The 14,056-nt window shown below is 40.3% G+C and overlaps 1 protein-coding gene across 5 annotated transcripts in view; it reads right to left on the reverse strand.

Annotated features, from left to right (window-relative positions):
• The window catches only part of CHRNA5 (cholinergic receptor nicotinic alpha 5 subunit), a 30,344-nt gene that overhangs the window by 2,395 nt on the left and 13,893 nt on the right, over window positions 1-14,056 (reverse strand). Inside the window, exons 2-5 of one of the 5 annotated variants that reach the window (XM_055277569.2) lie at window positions 12,589-12,737; window positions 6,377-6,421; window positions 4,532-4,641; window positions 3,114-3,158 (exon numbers count right to left, since the gene is read on the reverse strand). In XM_055277569.2, the coding sequence (XP_055133544.2) occupies window positions 3,114-3,158; window positions 4,532-4,641; window positions 6,377-6,421; window positions 12,589-12,737 (349 nt within the window). Of the gene's footprint in view, window positions 1-2,456; window positions 3,159-4,531; window positions 4,642-6,376; window positions 6,422-12,585; window positions 12,738-14,056 lie in introns of all 5 variants that reach the window. The other 4 variants (XM_055277567.2, XM_055277566.2, XM_055277565.2 and 1 more) reach the window with 4 other exon arrangements.

Here is a 14,056-nt window from a genome sequence, read left to right on the forward strand (position 1 = left end):
CAAAATATGTTCATTTACACATCAACATATTACAAGTGGTTTATTTTGATAGATTAAAAATTAGACTACTTGGATATTTTACAATAAACTAAAAAAATTATTCTTACTATATATTCTTGCTACTTATTCTTGCCCAGTAGTGTTTACTTATTTTAATATTTTGAGAGACTCTAGCCTGAGATTAATTTCGTGCCAAATTAAAAGTTGGTTCAGAATAATACATGTTAGAAAGCTGTTCATCTTCCTCACATACACTATTTTTGGATTTCCTAGGGACCACTTCAGCCTAATTTCATGAGCACAGAACGGTCTTCCCTGGAGCCAGCTTTAGTAGGGAGCTGGCTCAGCAGCTGGGAGCCACCACAAGGAAAAAGAAGGATGAGCCCAGCCGCTAAGCAGCAGGGGCTCCCCTTTCTACAAGGCCATTTCCTTGACCAGGGGCTTCCCTGGCCCTGAGCCTCTATGAAGGATGGTGTCTCCTCTATAGGAACTGTGCCTCCAAAGTGTAGGATAATTTAGAATTTAGGGCATTGTAAACACTGTTACTTCTCTGCTTATTTTGAGATGGAGTCACTCCGTCCTCCAGGCTGGAGTGCAGTGGCGTGATCTCGGCTCACTGCAACCTCTGCCTCCCAAGTTTAAGTGATTCTTCTGCCTCAGCCTCCCAAGTGGCTGGGACTACAGGCACACGCCGCCACGCCCAGCTAATTGTTCTATTTTTAGGAGAGACAGTGTTTCACCATATTGGCCAGGCTGGTCTCAAACTCCTGACCTCGTGATCCACCTGCCTCAGGCTTCCAAAGTGCTGGGATTACAGGCGTGAGCCACCGCACCTGGCCATCTCTGCTTCTGTTTTCATCTGAAAATAAAACCAACATCCCTGGTCCTAGTAGTATGAGCCATGACCCTTTTGCACAATACTTTGCAGACATTTATTAAATTCCATCTCAGTTTAAACCATTATCTAACAAATATATGTAATTTAAAAAACTCCATTGATAGCTCCAAACCTTATAAACTAATTTCATTATGCTACCACCAAATACTTTACAAACCCACAAGCATTGAAAGTTTTTATGATGGGTGCACCAAAGTCTCAGAAATCAGCATGAAAGAACTTATGCATGTGATCACATGTTCCCCAAAAACCTACTGAAATAAATACAATAAGGAAAGTCATTGAAATTAAATCATTCAAATATGAAAAAAAGTTTAAAAAAATACATCAAATTCCCTTTTGGGGTAAAAGCTGTGATTTTGCCAGATTTATTCTGTCTCCTTATACCTGATGGAAGTTTTCCATTTAAAATAGCTTTACAAATTATAATTCGCATAATTTTAATGTACATTCAATTATGAAAATATTACTATAGTCGTAGGTTTAAAATAATACACAATAGGAGAAATAACAGTGACAAGACTGAATTTTATAAGTTCCACATTAGGCTCATTCTTTTTTTTTTTTTTTTTATTATACTTTATTATACTTTAGGGTTTTAGGGTACATGTGCACAATGTGCAGGTTTGTTACATATGTATCCATGTGATTAGGCTCATTCTTTAAAAGAACTTTTTTTTTTTTTTTGAGACGGAGTCTTGCTCGGTCGCCCAGGCTGGATTGCAATGGCCTGATCTCGGCTCGCTGCAACCTCTGCCTCCTGGGTTCAAGCAATTCTCTTGCCTCAGCCTCCCGAGTAGCTGTGACTACAGGCATGTGCCACCATGCCCAGCTAATTTTTGTATTTTTAGTAAAAACGGGGTTTCACCATGTTGACCAGGTTGATCTCAAACTCCTGACCTCAAATGATCCACCCGCCTCAGCCTCCCAAAGTGCTGGGATTACAGGCGTGAAGCCACTGCGCCCAGCCTAAAAGAACTTTTGACAACTCCATTAACTGTTACAATGGAGTTCTGCCTACAGATTGTCACAATTTAGAAACAAAGTTACTGAAGACAAAATTAAAACAGTTCACCCACTGCCCTCACCCCAAGAAATTAAAACAATTCATCATGTCACAGCCAAGAAATATGGCGGGATTATTATTCCTTAGAATATATAACACTAAATTTTCTTTAGAGTTATCCAAGATGCTGATGGGGGGAGTGGAGAAGTGAGATTTGTGTAAATGCCCCCATTTTGCAGGTGCTTTAACTGAAACAAGCCTTAGTAAAGCTCTTTTATAGAAAATTATGTCAACAATTCTGGCCCTCAATCTATGCTTAGTCTTACTTAAGGGACATGCTGTTTACTCTGCCAAAATTAATGAAAGTAACTTCTGAACTTAGAATGGAAGCAGATCTGCGTTTGTAAATACACATCACAGACCTCACGGACATCATTTTCCTTCATGACGTGTCTTGTAATGTAGCGAATAGAATCGAGTGCAGCTTCCAGTGTGTTTCTAGAAGATTTTGGTCCACTACCACTCTCAGTTTCCTCTTTCTGAGTGAAGTACCTATCTACATGACTTCTCATGCAAAGCAGTTTGGGAAGCTTGTGAAGAAATATCTTGCGGACCCAAGGCGCCATGGCATTATGTGTTGAGGAAGAACGATGATGAATGTTGATAGCGAAGACGGTTACCATAATTGACAGTGTCACAAAAATCATGGTAAATACCAGATACTCTCCAATCAGAGGTATGACTTTTGAAGACGAGGGTATGATCTCTTCAATAACCAGAAGGAAGACAGTCAAAGACACAAGTACTGAAGTGCAGAGACAAATCTTTTCACCTTCATTTGAAGGAAGATAGAAGACAAGTACAGTTAAAAATGACAGCCCAATACAGGGTATTATAAGGAACAAGGTATAAAAGAGAGGCAGGCGCTTGATTACAAATGAGTAAGTGACATACGGATACCAGCAACAGCTGTCGGTTCTATTTCCTTTGCTCCCCGTTGCACTCACAATTTCCCATTCTCCATTATCAAAAAAATCCCTCTTGTCTACATCTTGGTCCTCTAGAATTATATCAACCTGTGATCCATCATAAGTCCAAGAACCAAATTTCATGGAACAGTTCTGTAGGTCAAATGGGAAAAATGTGACGTCTATAGTACAGGAACTTTTGTAGTTTGCCGGTGGAGTCCAGGTGACAGTGCCATTATACCTGATGACTGTTTTCGTACTGGTCCCTTCAAAATGTCCATCTGCACTAAAATACACACATATAAAATAACAATGCAGAAATAAAACAGTGCACATGAATTGTATTAATATAAGCCTAATATAAAAGCAGGCCTATCATTGATTGCATGTAGTAATTTTTAAATTACTATACTTCAGATAAGATACACCTGCTACATAGGGACCCTGCTCCAGGAATATCTTCCTTAAATATCTAACTCTACCAGAACTCAACCCCTTCTGCTGCATCTACTCCAGAACTGACAAATTTTCACAGAAGCCTGAGATTCTAATGATTGAAAAGACCTCACCTTACACAGAATAGACTCAGGCTATTGACACAATGGGTACACATACAGCCAGAACCTGAATCCACACTCCCTGCACAGTGCTCTTCTTCCTTCATCGCAAATACTGGCCATTTTTTACTTTGATGGGGAAAGACCATCAACGCCAAGCTGGGCATGACCCTGAAAAGCAGCTGCACCTCTCAAGCTCTCCCACCAAGTGAATTCATATACTAGAAAAGTCTAGTATAGAATTCATACACTAGGAAAGCACACCACCAACATAAGATTTCTTTAAAATGTTGCTCTGTCTTCAAATTCATGTGGCTTTTGCACACTATTCTGTAATATATCCATGTTTAATACAAAAATGTTTTCAATTACTGAAAATAAAATGATGCTCCAGTAAGCTGCATCGTGTGTCCTTACAAGCTGTGTTCGCTCCTTAAGCACGGAGGTAAAAGGTGTCAAAAGATTAAAGATATTTTTGCATAGCAGTTGCTCTGTCCTCATGACAAATGGCCTTCTTTCAAATCAGACAAAATGCTTTAAGATAAGCACAAATTCCCAGATTTGCCCAGGAGTGGTCTTAGAAAAAAATAAAACTGGTATCCAGAATTTTCCTCTCCTCTAAGTTAAAAAAAAAAAAAAAATCCTCAAAACACACCTAGGTAGGATGCCTCTAAAGATGAGTTAATAATTAACCCAGCATTTCTCATTGTGGGAAAATGACAATACAGTATTTAAACACAATTAGAAGGATGCACAATTCAACATAAAATACGACCTCAACGATGTAAAAAACATACAGAAAAATCTAGAAGTCTGCCAAATATGTAGTCTAGTAAATCAAAGGGTAAATGGAGGTATTGGTCCCCTTGGCGTGACCCCCCTACCCTGCCACATGCTAGCTCTGTGATCCTGGACAAGAACAACCACCCTAAGCCTCTGTTTCCTCATCTATAAAACATGTAATCATACCCAGCACATGCGGTCATGTCATTTGATTTTTATACCTAAACAATTTTCAAAAGGGTGAAAAATTATTAATGCCTAATAGAAATACAAATGTTTTCTTTTGAAAATATAAAACTATATTTAGAATATAACTTACTTATCAAACAAAACGATGTCTGGTGTCCAAACAGAGTCTGAAGGAACACGTATAACTTTTATTCCACCATAGTCATCAGGGTTCCATCTTAATTTTACATCTATCCATTCCTTTAAAACAAAGAAATCTGCCTCAATTTCAATAAAATAGTCAAAAACAGTGAATACTATACTTTTTTGTCACACCAGAAATTTTAGACATGAGATCATCTCTACCCCCAAGAGAGAACACCTCCCTGTCTTTCTTATTATGGGCACCAGATAACCCTGTCCCCTTGTGCGGTGGTTCTCACCATGGTCTCTGTGAGACACAGGTGAGAACCAGAGCTAGATGTGTTCATGGCTCTGCTTGGCAACTCTTCTCCCATCAACTGACTGACTATATCCATGACTTGAAGCCACAGGCACTTAACATCCAGGTTCAAGGGAAACATTCTTTTTTCCAGATGTATTGTCGCCCAATTTGGCTGTTCTGGTCCATGAAAAGGGAGTTGATTTATTGCACATTCTGCATACTTCAACACCTTGCCCTACCTCCATGCAGTTACAATTCTGTGCTCAAGTTAGGAGCTGCACCCTAAGAAAAGCATATATGCCTTTCAGGAGTTCAGAGTTAGGAAACAAACAGTAGGTATAAAAATTAGGGATGATAAAGAAAAACAAAAGGAAGCACTCAACAGCAGTTAGGACATACGTATGGTGGCCCAGAAAAAAAAACAAAAGTCCTTTGTATAAAAGGGACTATCTACAAAAAAAATTCATTTCATTCTTGCCCATTACCACCTCAGAGAGTCAGAATCCTTGCAGTGGCCTATGAGCAGCTGCTGCTCCACCAGCCTCTTCTTGCTTATCTGACCCCATCTCCTACACCCCCTCTCCCCAGTGGTTCTCTCACCGCTAGCACTGGCCTCCTTGCAACTGCTCAAACACACTAGGCACACACCAGCCTCAGAAACCTTTGCACTTGCAGGTCCTGCTGCCTGGAACACTCCTCCCCAGATATACACATGGCTTGCTTCCACTCCACCAAGACTTTGTTCAGACATTATCTTCTCAATGCTGTTTTCTCTGACCACCATTTTTATAAGTACACCCCCCGTCCAATACTCCCTATCTTCTTTTCCAGTGTGTTTTTCCCCAAGCTTATCAGCTTCTAAGGTACTATACAACTTACTTCTTTATTTGTCCCCCACTAGAATGAAGTTCCATGAGGGCAGGTGATGTGGTTTGGCTGTGTCCCCACCCAAATCTCATTTGAATTGTAGCTCCCATAATCCCCACCTGTTGTAGGAAAGACCCAGTGAGAGGTAATTGAATCAAGGGAGTGGGTTTTTCCTGTGCTGTTCTTGTGATAGTGAATAAGTCTCATGAGATCTGATGGTTTTATAAAGGGCAGTTCCCCTGCACATGCTCTCTTGCCTGCTGCCAGGTAAGACATGCCTTTGCTCCTCCTTCGCATTCCACCATCATTGTGAAGCCTCCCCAGACATGCTGAACTGTGAATCCATTAAACCTCTTCCCTTTATAAATTACCCAGCCTTGGGTATGTTCTTATAGCAGTGTGAGAATAGACTAATACCACAGGGTTTTTTGTCTGTTTTGTTCACTGTTGTTTCCCCATAACAGTGTCTGGCACATAACAGGCACTCCAAAAATACTAGCTAAATCAATACAAGAACTCCATCTACCCTCATCTTTCTGTATCCTGCCAATCCACCAAGGCCACATATTCACGTATTCATTCTTATTCACAGATATACATACTCTTGTATTTCTGCTACACGACATATAATAAAAATAGGTGTCCCAGTCACTAATTGGGTGCCTGTTTGAATTTTATACATACCTGTTTCAACCAGACGTTTGTTGTCATTAACTGATTTTTCTCATCCTTTATAAAATAAAAATGTAAATAAGATTGATTTCAATTACAGAAACAATAATTCTTTAAATAATAAATTTCACATTGTTATATAAACACTCTTCTTCACATAGTACCCACATTTCATTCATCAATCTGGTTCTCTAGAAAGCTAGGATCTTTCTTCCAGCCTAATTTCACATTATTCCTTTCAACATACTCTCTATTTCAGACAAAGTATACTAAAAGATACCTTTGGCGTTTTTGCATTTAACATTAATCATCTCAACTACTATATTTCCTCAAATTTAAGATGCAGTCGGCCGGGCGCGGTGGCTCACGCTTGTAATCCCAGCACTTTGGGAGGCCGAGGCGGGCGGATCACGAGGTCAGGAGATCGAGACCACGGTGATAACCCCGTCTCTACTAAAAATACAAAAAAATTAGCCGGGCGTGGTGGCGGGCGCCTGTAGTCCCAGCTACTTGGAGAGGCTGAGGCAGGAGAATGGCGTGAACCCAGGAGGCGGAGCTTGCAGTGAGCCGAGATTGCGCCACTGCACTCCAGCCTGGGCGACAGAGCGAGACTCCGTCTCAAAAAAAAAAAAAAAAAAAAAAAAAAAAAGATGCAGTCTAAGATATAAACACAGTGTTATTTTACGTGCTTAGCACTAAGAGGAGAAAAAAAGGCTGTCAATGAATTACAAGCTGCCATGAATTATAAGACACATCATGATTTCAGAGGTGTTAAAATGTGGAAAAGTGTGCTTCTTAGAATCAGTGAGGTACAGTATTTCTGTACATCCCTGAGGGATATCTCTTACAGTCATTTGCCTCTGCTGAGGGAAGAATATGAATCTCCCTGTAGGTCTGCTAGACAGAAACAACATTGAGGGCCGGGCGCAGTGGTTTATGCCTATAATCCCAACACTTTGGGAGGCCAAGGCGGGCAGATCACTTGAGGGCAGGAGTTTGAGACTAGCCTGGCCAACATGATGAAACCCCATCTCCATTTAAAAAAAAAAAAAAAAAAAAAATTAGCCAGGCATGGTGGCACACACATGTAATCCCAGCTATTCAGGAGGCTAAGGCACAAGAATTGCTTGAACCCGGGAGGCAGAGGTTGCAATGAGCCAAGATCATGCCACTGCACTACAGCCTGGGCAACAGAGTGAGACTCCATCTCAAAAATAAATAAATAAATAAAAGAAAAAGAAAAAAAATATTGAGGTCACAGCCTTGAACGCCAATTTCATAAAGCTTTTCGCGCCTACTTTTGTAGAGAACTGGAGGTCCCTGGTACTTCTCACTTACACCTCTCTGCTATCATGTCTTTGCTATGCCGGTCATTTACCAAATATTCAAGGTATAATTAAAGTGATACTTCTTCCATTAAATTTTACTGAAATATCACGGAGCCAGGAGAATTAACAAAAGATCCATAATCACCAGCCACAAATATATTATATTAGGACACAATGCTATGCACAGACTCACAGAAGTATGAGGCAGTTGGGGAGACAGGACAGGGGTATAAATAACTATTAATACCTCAGGTAACTGGAGGTGACCCATTCCTTATCCCATCCAAACAACAGGTAAGTGACCCAGGACAAAGGAAGAGACCAGAAGGAAGCATACCCCTGAGGATGCAGGCAGCTCCATGAGGTCCCTGCATGGGGAGAATGAGTACTGGGAAATGCAGCACGGCCATCTCTCTTACACTGCAGTTCCAAAGAGCAATTTTCCTTGATTAAAACACTAGAGCTGGCTGGGCATGGCGGCTCACACCTGTAATCCCAGCACTTTGAGGGGCCGAGACGGGCGGATCACAAGGTCAGGAGTTCCAGACCAGCCTGGCCAATATGATGAAACCCGGTCTCTACTAAAAATACAAAAAGTAGCCGGGCATGGTGGCACAGCTGTAGTCCCAGCTACTTGGGAGGCTGAGGCAGGAGAATCACTTGAATCTGGAAGGCAGAGGTTGCAGTGAGCCGAGATCATGTCACTGCACTCCAGCCTAGGCCACAGGAACTGGCCCAGAGAGGCAACTTGCTTGAAGTTACAATACCGATTAGTGGTAGAATTGATTTTAGAACTCAAATTTCCTAAATCTAAACCCACCAACTCTGCTATCCACCCCAGTCACACACCATCCAGAATAACGGCTGATCCTTGTATCTGAATATGCCTGTTAGGCAACAGTTCTAAACAGAGGCATTTATAATTATGAAAGTTCTGGTAAACATATTACCCATGATGGTATATGGCAAAAGGTCATCTTTGAGAATCTAATGAAAATTATGGGTCCTTTCCCTAGAAAAATGTGCACACACACATAAATTGGGCTCCCAGTCAATACTTAGCACTTTTTTTTTTTTTTTTTTTTTTTGAGATGGAGTCTCACTCTGTCGCTCAGGCTGGAGTGCAGTGGCGCAATCTCGGCTCACTGCAAGCTCCGCCTCCTGGGTTCACGCCATTCTCCTGCCTCAGCCTCTCCGAGTAGCTGGGACTACAGGTGCCCGCCACCACGCCCAGCTAATTTTTTAATACTTAGCACTTTCAACAATAACACAGATAAAAGAACAATCCATAAGTTCACAAATGGCCCCAAAGACGTGGTGGTTAGCCATTACCATAAGGCATACCGCCTAATTTAGTGTGATCTCAAATACCTCCCAAGCATCTATAATGTGCTCAGCACAATGGAGGATGCAACAAAAATGAAACTGAGGACAGACAAATGTAGGATGATCCCCATGAGGAAACCACTAACAAATGGAAAAATGTTAACTACACATGTAAGTATAGCAGAAGAGTTTCAGGGGTAATCGTATTTATAAAAAGATTTTATCTTTAAAATCCAAACAAGTCAAAAATGAGATAAAAAAAAAAAGACAGAATATGTGGGAAATAAGGCAGGAATCCACCAAATATGATTCTGGGGAGCTTAACAGTAAAAGGAACCTAAAACATCTCAGACACAATTCAGTGAATTTTCCATTCTCCATCTCCAGAGCCCTCATCCTTCATTTCCCCTGACTCCAGTCCTCTTCTGCTTTCATAGTCACTGACATTTCATTTTCTGGGCTCTTCTCTCAAGAAGCAACCTTTCCACCACTTCTCTGCTTGGTTAGCCCTTCCTTCTACCACCTTCTACAAATGTTCCTCAAGGATCAGGTTCCTGCTCTTCCCATTAACTTTAAAAACTCATCAAAGTGGGAGGTGAGAGGCAAGGGCAAAAACAAAAACAAAAAAACTCATCAAAGTTTTCAACAGTCACCTCCAGGCCAGCAATTCCAGATGGACATCATTGTTCTCATCTGTCATCTCAGAGCCAGTCTTGACTTCCCAAAGGCTACTGAACATTTTCTTTGGAATTAACACCTCAAAACACAATCAAACCCATCATCTTCTCTGCCCTACTCCCATAACAATGAAGAGAATTTTTCTTTTTTTTTTTTTTTTTGAGACAGAGTCTCGCCCTGTCACCCAGGCTGGAGTGCTGTGGCGCGATCTCGGCTCACTGCAAGCTCTGCCTCCCAGGTTCACATCATTCTCCTGCCTCAGCCTCCCAAGTAGCTGGGACTACAGGTGCCCGCCCACCACACCCAGCTAGTTTTTTTGTATTTTTTAGTAGAGATGGGGTTTCACCGTGTTAGCCAGGATGGTCTCGATCTTCTGACCTCATGATCCACCCGCCTAGGCCTCCCAAAGTGCTGGGTTTACAAGGGTGAGCCACCACGCCCAGCCAACAGTATTTTTCAAATGTGTTACTCTTCCACTGTAATCACCTAGGCTTCAAAATGTGATGCCTCCCTCCATATTCAGTGGTCAAGTCCTGTTCCTTCTTCTATGTGGTCTTGTAACTTGCCTCTCATCTTCTAGTCTCTCTTTCACTCCTCAAAACCACGTACATTACTGTTTTACTGATCTTCTGAAAGTACTGCTTTGATCATGTCTGTTGCCCATCAGGTCTCTCACTCATACAGCATTTACTATGTACCACATACCATGCTAGGTTCTGGGACAGATACAAGGAATAAAGTTCACCCAGCTTTGAAGAGGAAACGCCAGAGCACATGAGTACCAGTGAGTGTAACGGGCACCATATTAAAGTGCAAAAAAAAAAAATTTGAACACAAGAGAGGCTGTCTTATGGATTCTGGAAAGATTTCACAAAGGGTCTGACAAATGAATTTGGCCTTGAATAATAAATGGCTAGTGCCAGTAGGAAAGTTCTCCCAAGAAGTAAACATGGCAGGAGCAAAGACAAAGTGGCATGCAGGGATCCTCCTCACCTTCTCCACATCCAGTCAGACCACTCCTGTATGCCAGGGCTCCCAACATTCATCTTTTGATCTAAACAGCTGTACAGGAAGGCTCAGTTATCACTTATACACCTACGATTATATTGTTCCTTCGTACTTAAATACCTTTCCTCTCTGCCATGTGAAACCCTACACTTCCTACAAAGCCAGCTCAGGTGCCACCTCATCTACCCTACCTTCTTTGATAAGGTCATTCATTAAGATCTGAATTCCCAGCTCTTTCTGGCATCATGATTTAGTGCCACAGTTTTCTACACCATTTGTGTGCCAATGACCTCAAACAGAAAGATCTTTGAGAGCAAGCCCCACCCACCTTACTTTTCTTTTCTTTTTTTTTTTTTTTTTGAGACAGAGTCTTGCTCTGTTGCCCAGGCTGGAGTGCAGTGGTGCAATCTCAACTCACTGCAACCTCTGCCTCCTAGGGTTCAAACGATTCTCCTGTCTCGGCCTCTTGAGTAGCTGGGATTACAGGCACGGACCACTGCCCAGCTAATTTTTGTATTTTTGGTAGAAATGAGGTTCTGCTATATTGGCCAGGCTGGTCTGGAACTCCTGACCTCAGGTGATCCACCCGCCTTGGCCTCCCAAAGTGCTGGGATTACAGGCATGAACCACCGTGCCTGGCTACCACCTTACTTTTCCACTTTCCTATTTTCATTTAAAATCTCCCCATATTGACTAGCCAAGGGCTGAGCACATACAGTCCATATATATTCATTAACCTTTCTGGAAGCAATTAGGTGACACAGCAATAGACTTTAAAAAGGTATACCCTTTGGTTCACTAACTGCCTTTCTTAAGGAAAGGAGACATTCAGGCATTTGTTTACAAATATATTCATCATTGTTAATTATAATAAGAAAAATTGGAAACAAGCTTCTGTTCAAAATGGGAGAATGCTTAAATTATAGATGAAATATGTAACCATTAAAAATTATATTTGAAGTGTATATAATGACATAGGAAAATGTTCATCATGTCATAGTAGAGAAAAAGCAGTAATCAAAATTATTTCTAAAATATTATTCCAATTTTGTAACATATACACAAAGACAGACTGGCAAGAAACACAACTAATTATTAACATTAGTCATCTCTGGGTAGTAGAATTACAGTCAATTTTTATTTTCTCATTTGTATTTTTTGTACTTTCCAAATTCTCTACAAAAATCACGCATTGCTTCTGTAATCAGAACATAAAGCACATCTATAAATGTTACTTTAAAACATATATATATATGCATATACATACACGTGGTTATTCTTGGAACACAACAGGGAAATAATTATTGATTTACATGTTCAGAACAAGAAGAAACTAGTTTAAAAATTAGCATGAATGTTTTAGTTTAAATAGATAGGCTCTCTTGACAATAAGTACAATTTATCAAGGGAACTTATTCTACTAATGAACGTCACATGGAAAAATTTCTGAAATGTTTTAAGTGTGAGCCCAAGATAATGATTTCTTCTGATACTTTTAGGTCCTAAGAATCTATCACTCTATTTTTGGACTTTTTCTCTTAAACTTAAAAATTTACTTTCTTTTCCCTACTTTCAAGCTAACTTTTTGAACCTATTTTTAACACGTTTAAGGAATATACAATGTTTTAGACCTTTGAATTTGTTAAAGATAGACTTATAATTACCAAATTGAGATAAACAGTTTCTAAACTATAAAATATATAAACACAGTGTGTTATCATGTATGTGACACAATCACTTCTTTTCCCTGGTGAGTTCCTTCAGGCAAAGGACTGCTTCAATCACCTTTGTAATCCTTGGTGCCTAGCACAGTGCCTGGGCACACACCAGGCTCTCAGTAAATCTGTGGGAAATTGAGTATAGAAGGATATGCACACCTACCACATCCACCAATTGAGATATTGCAAGTCCAAACTTTATTTTTATTTTGTCATTCAGGTGTTCCACAGGACGAACCCATCTTTCGTAGTCTTGAAATAAATCCTTAAGCAAACTATCTTCATGTTTTGCAATAGAAGAAGGTTCAGATAATCCTGTATAACAAATTTTTAAAAGTTAATGTACTGGCTTCTCTCCCACCAGATACCTATACTTTCAGACAAAAGCTCAAACCCAGGAGGCAAAGGTTGCAGTGAGCCAAGATCGGGCCACTGCACTCCAACCTGGGCCATGGAAAGAGACTCTCTCAAAAAAAAAAAAAAAAAAAAGGAAAAAAAAAAAGTCCAGCATTATTAATGAACCAAACTACAATTTAGGCTATTATTAATGCAGCTTTTAAAATGAAATATTAATATAAGTATTTCTGATAGAATAAGGGACACTCTGGTTCACATATGTCTTAGTTAAATCAGACTGACTACGGAATATGCTGAGCTCCTTAAGAAACACTCAGTACTCAATACAGAATAATTTCAAATCTAAATAATAAAAGCTTTTAAATTGCCAGGGTGGCAGGAGTTATCTTGAAATTCCAAACCTAGAAAACAGATATACTAAAGCAAAGCTCATTTATCAATTATAAATGTTAAAATTGCTTTAATTTGCATAATCTTTTTTTTTTTTTTTTTTGAGACGGAGTCCTGCCTGGTCTCCCAGGCTGGAGTGCAGTGGTGCAATCTCGGCTTACTGCAACCTCTGCCACTGGAATTCAAGCAATTCTCCCACCTCAGCCTCCTGAGTAGCTGAGATTACCGGTATCCACCACCACGCCTGGCTAATTTTTGTATTTTTAGTAGAGACGGGGTTCCACCATGTTAGCCAGACTGGTTTTGAACTCCTGACCTTCAGCGATCTGCCCGCCTCAGCCTCCCATAGTGCTGGGATCATAGCTGTGAGCCACTGTGCCTGGCCTGTCATAATCTTAATATGAAAATATATAAATATTGAATGATTGATTTAGCTTTGACATACTTTGCTACTATATTTGTATAAAACTATATATTTGTATAAAACTGCTTTTTAGGGAATAAGGAAGGAAGAACTCGAAGATAGCAGATAGCATGCTGTCCTGGAAGCTAAATGAAGAAAATGTAGCAAGAAGGGTTGAGCCTCCCAGTCTACTGATGCTACTCATGAGACATGCAGAGGCAGCTGAGAACTGAGTGTTGGATTAGCAACAGTGAGGTCAATGGTGAATCTAACAAGAGCCACCTACGGGAAGAGAGATGAACTGGAGTATGTTTAAGACAGAGTGCAAAGACAGGAATGATTTCTTTCCAAAAGTTATGCTGATATAGGGATATTGAGGATAAAGAATCAAGAAAGGTTTATTTCAAGATCAGTAAAAAAATAAATAGGCGGTGGCTCACGTCTGTAGTCCCAGCACTTTGGGAAGCTGAGGTGGACAGATTAT

Source organism: Symphalangus syndactylus, chromosome 5 (assembly GCF_028878055.3).
Source record: "Symphalangus syndactylus isolate Jambi chromosome 5, NHGRI_mSymSyn1-v2.1_pri, whole genome shotgun sequence".
In the NCBI taxonomy this organism is placed as follows: Eukaryota; Metazoa; Chordata; class Mammalia; order Primates; family Hylobatidae; genus Symphalangus; species Symphalangus syndactylus.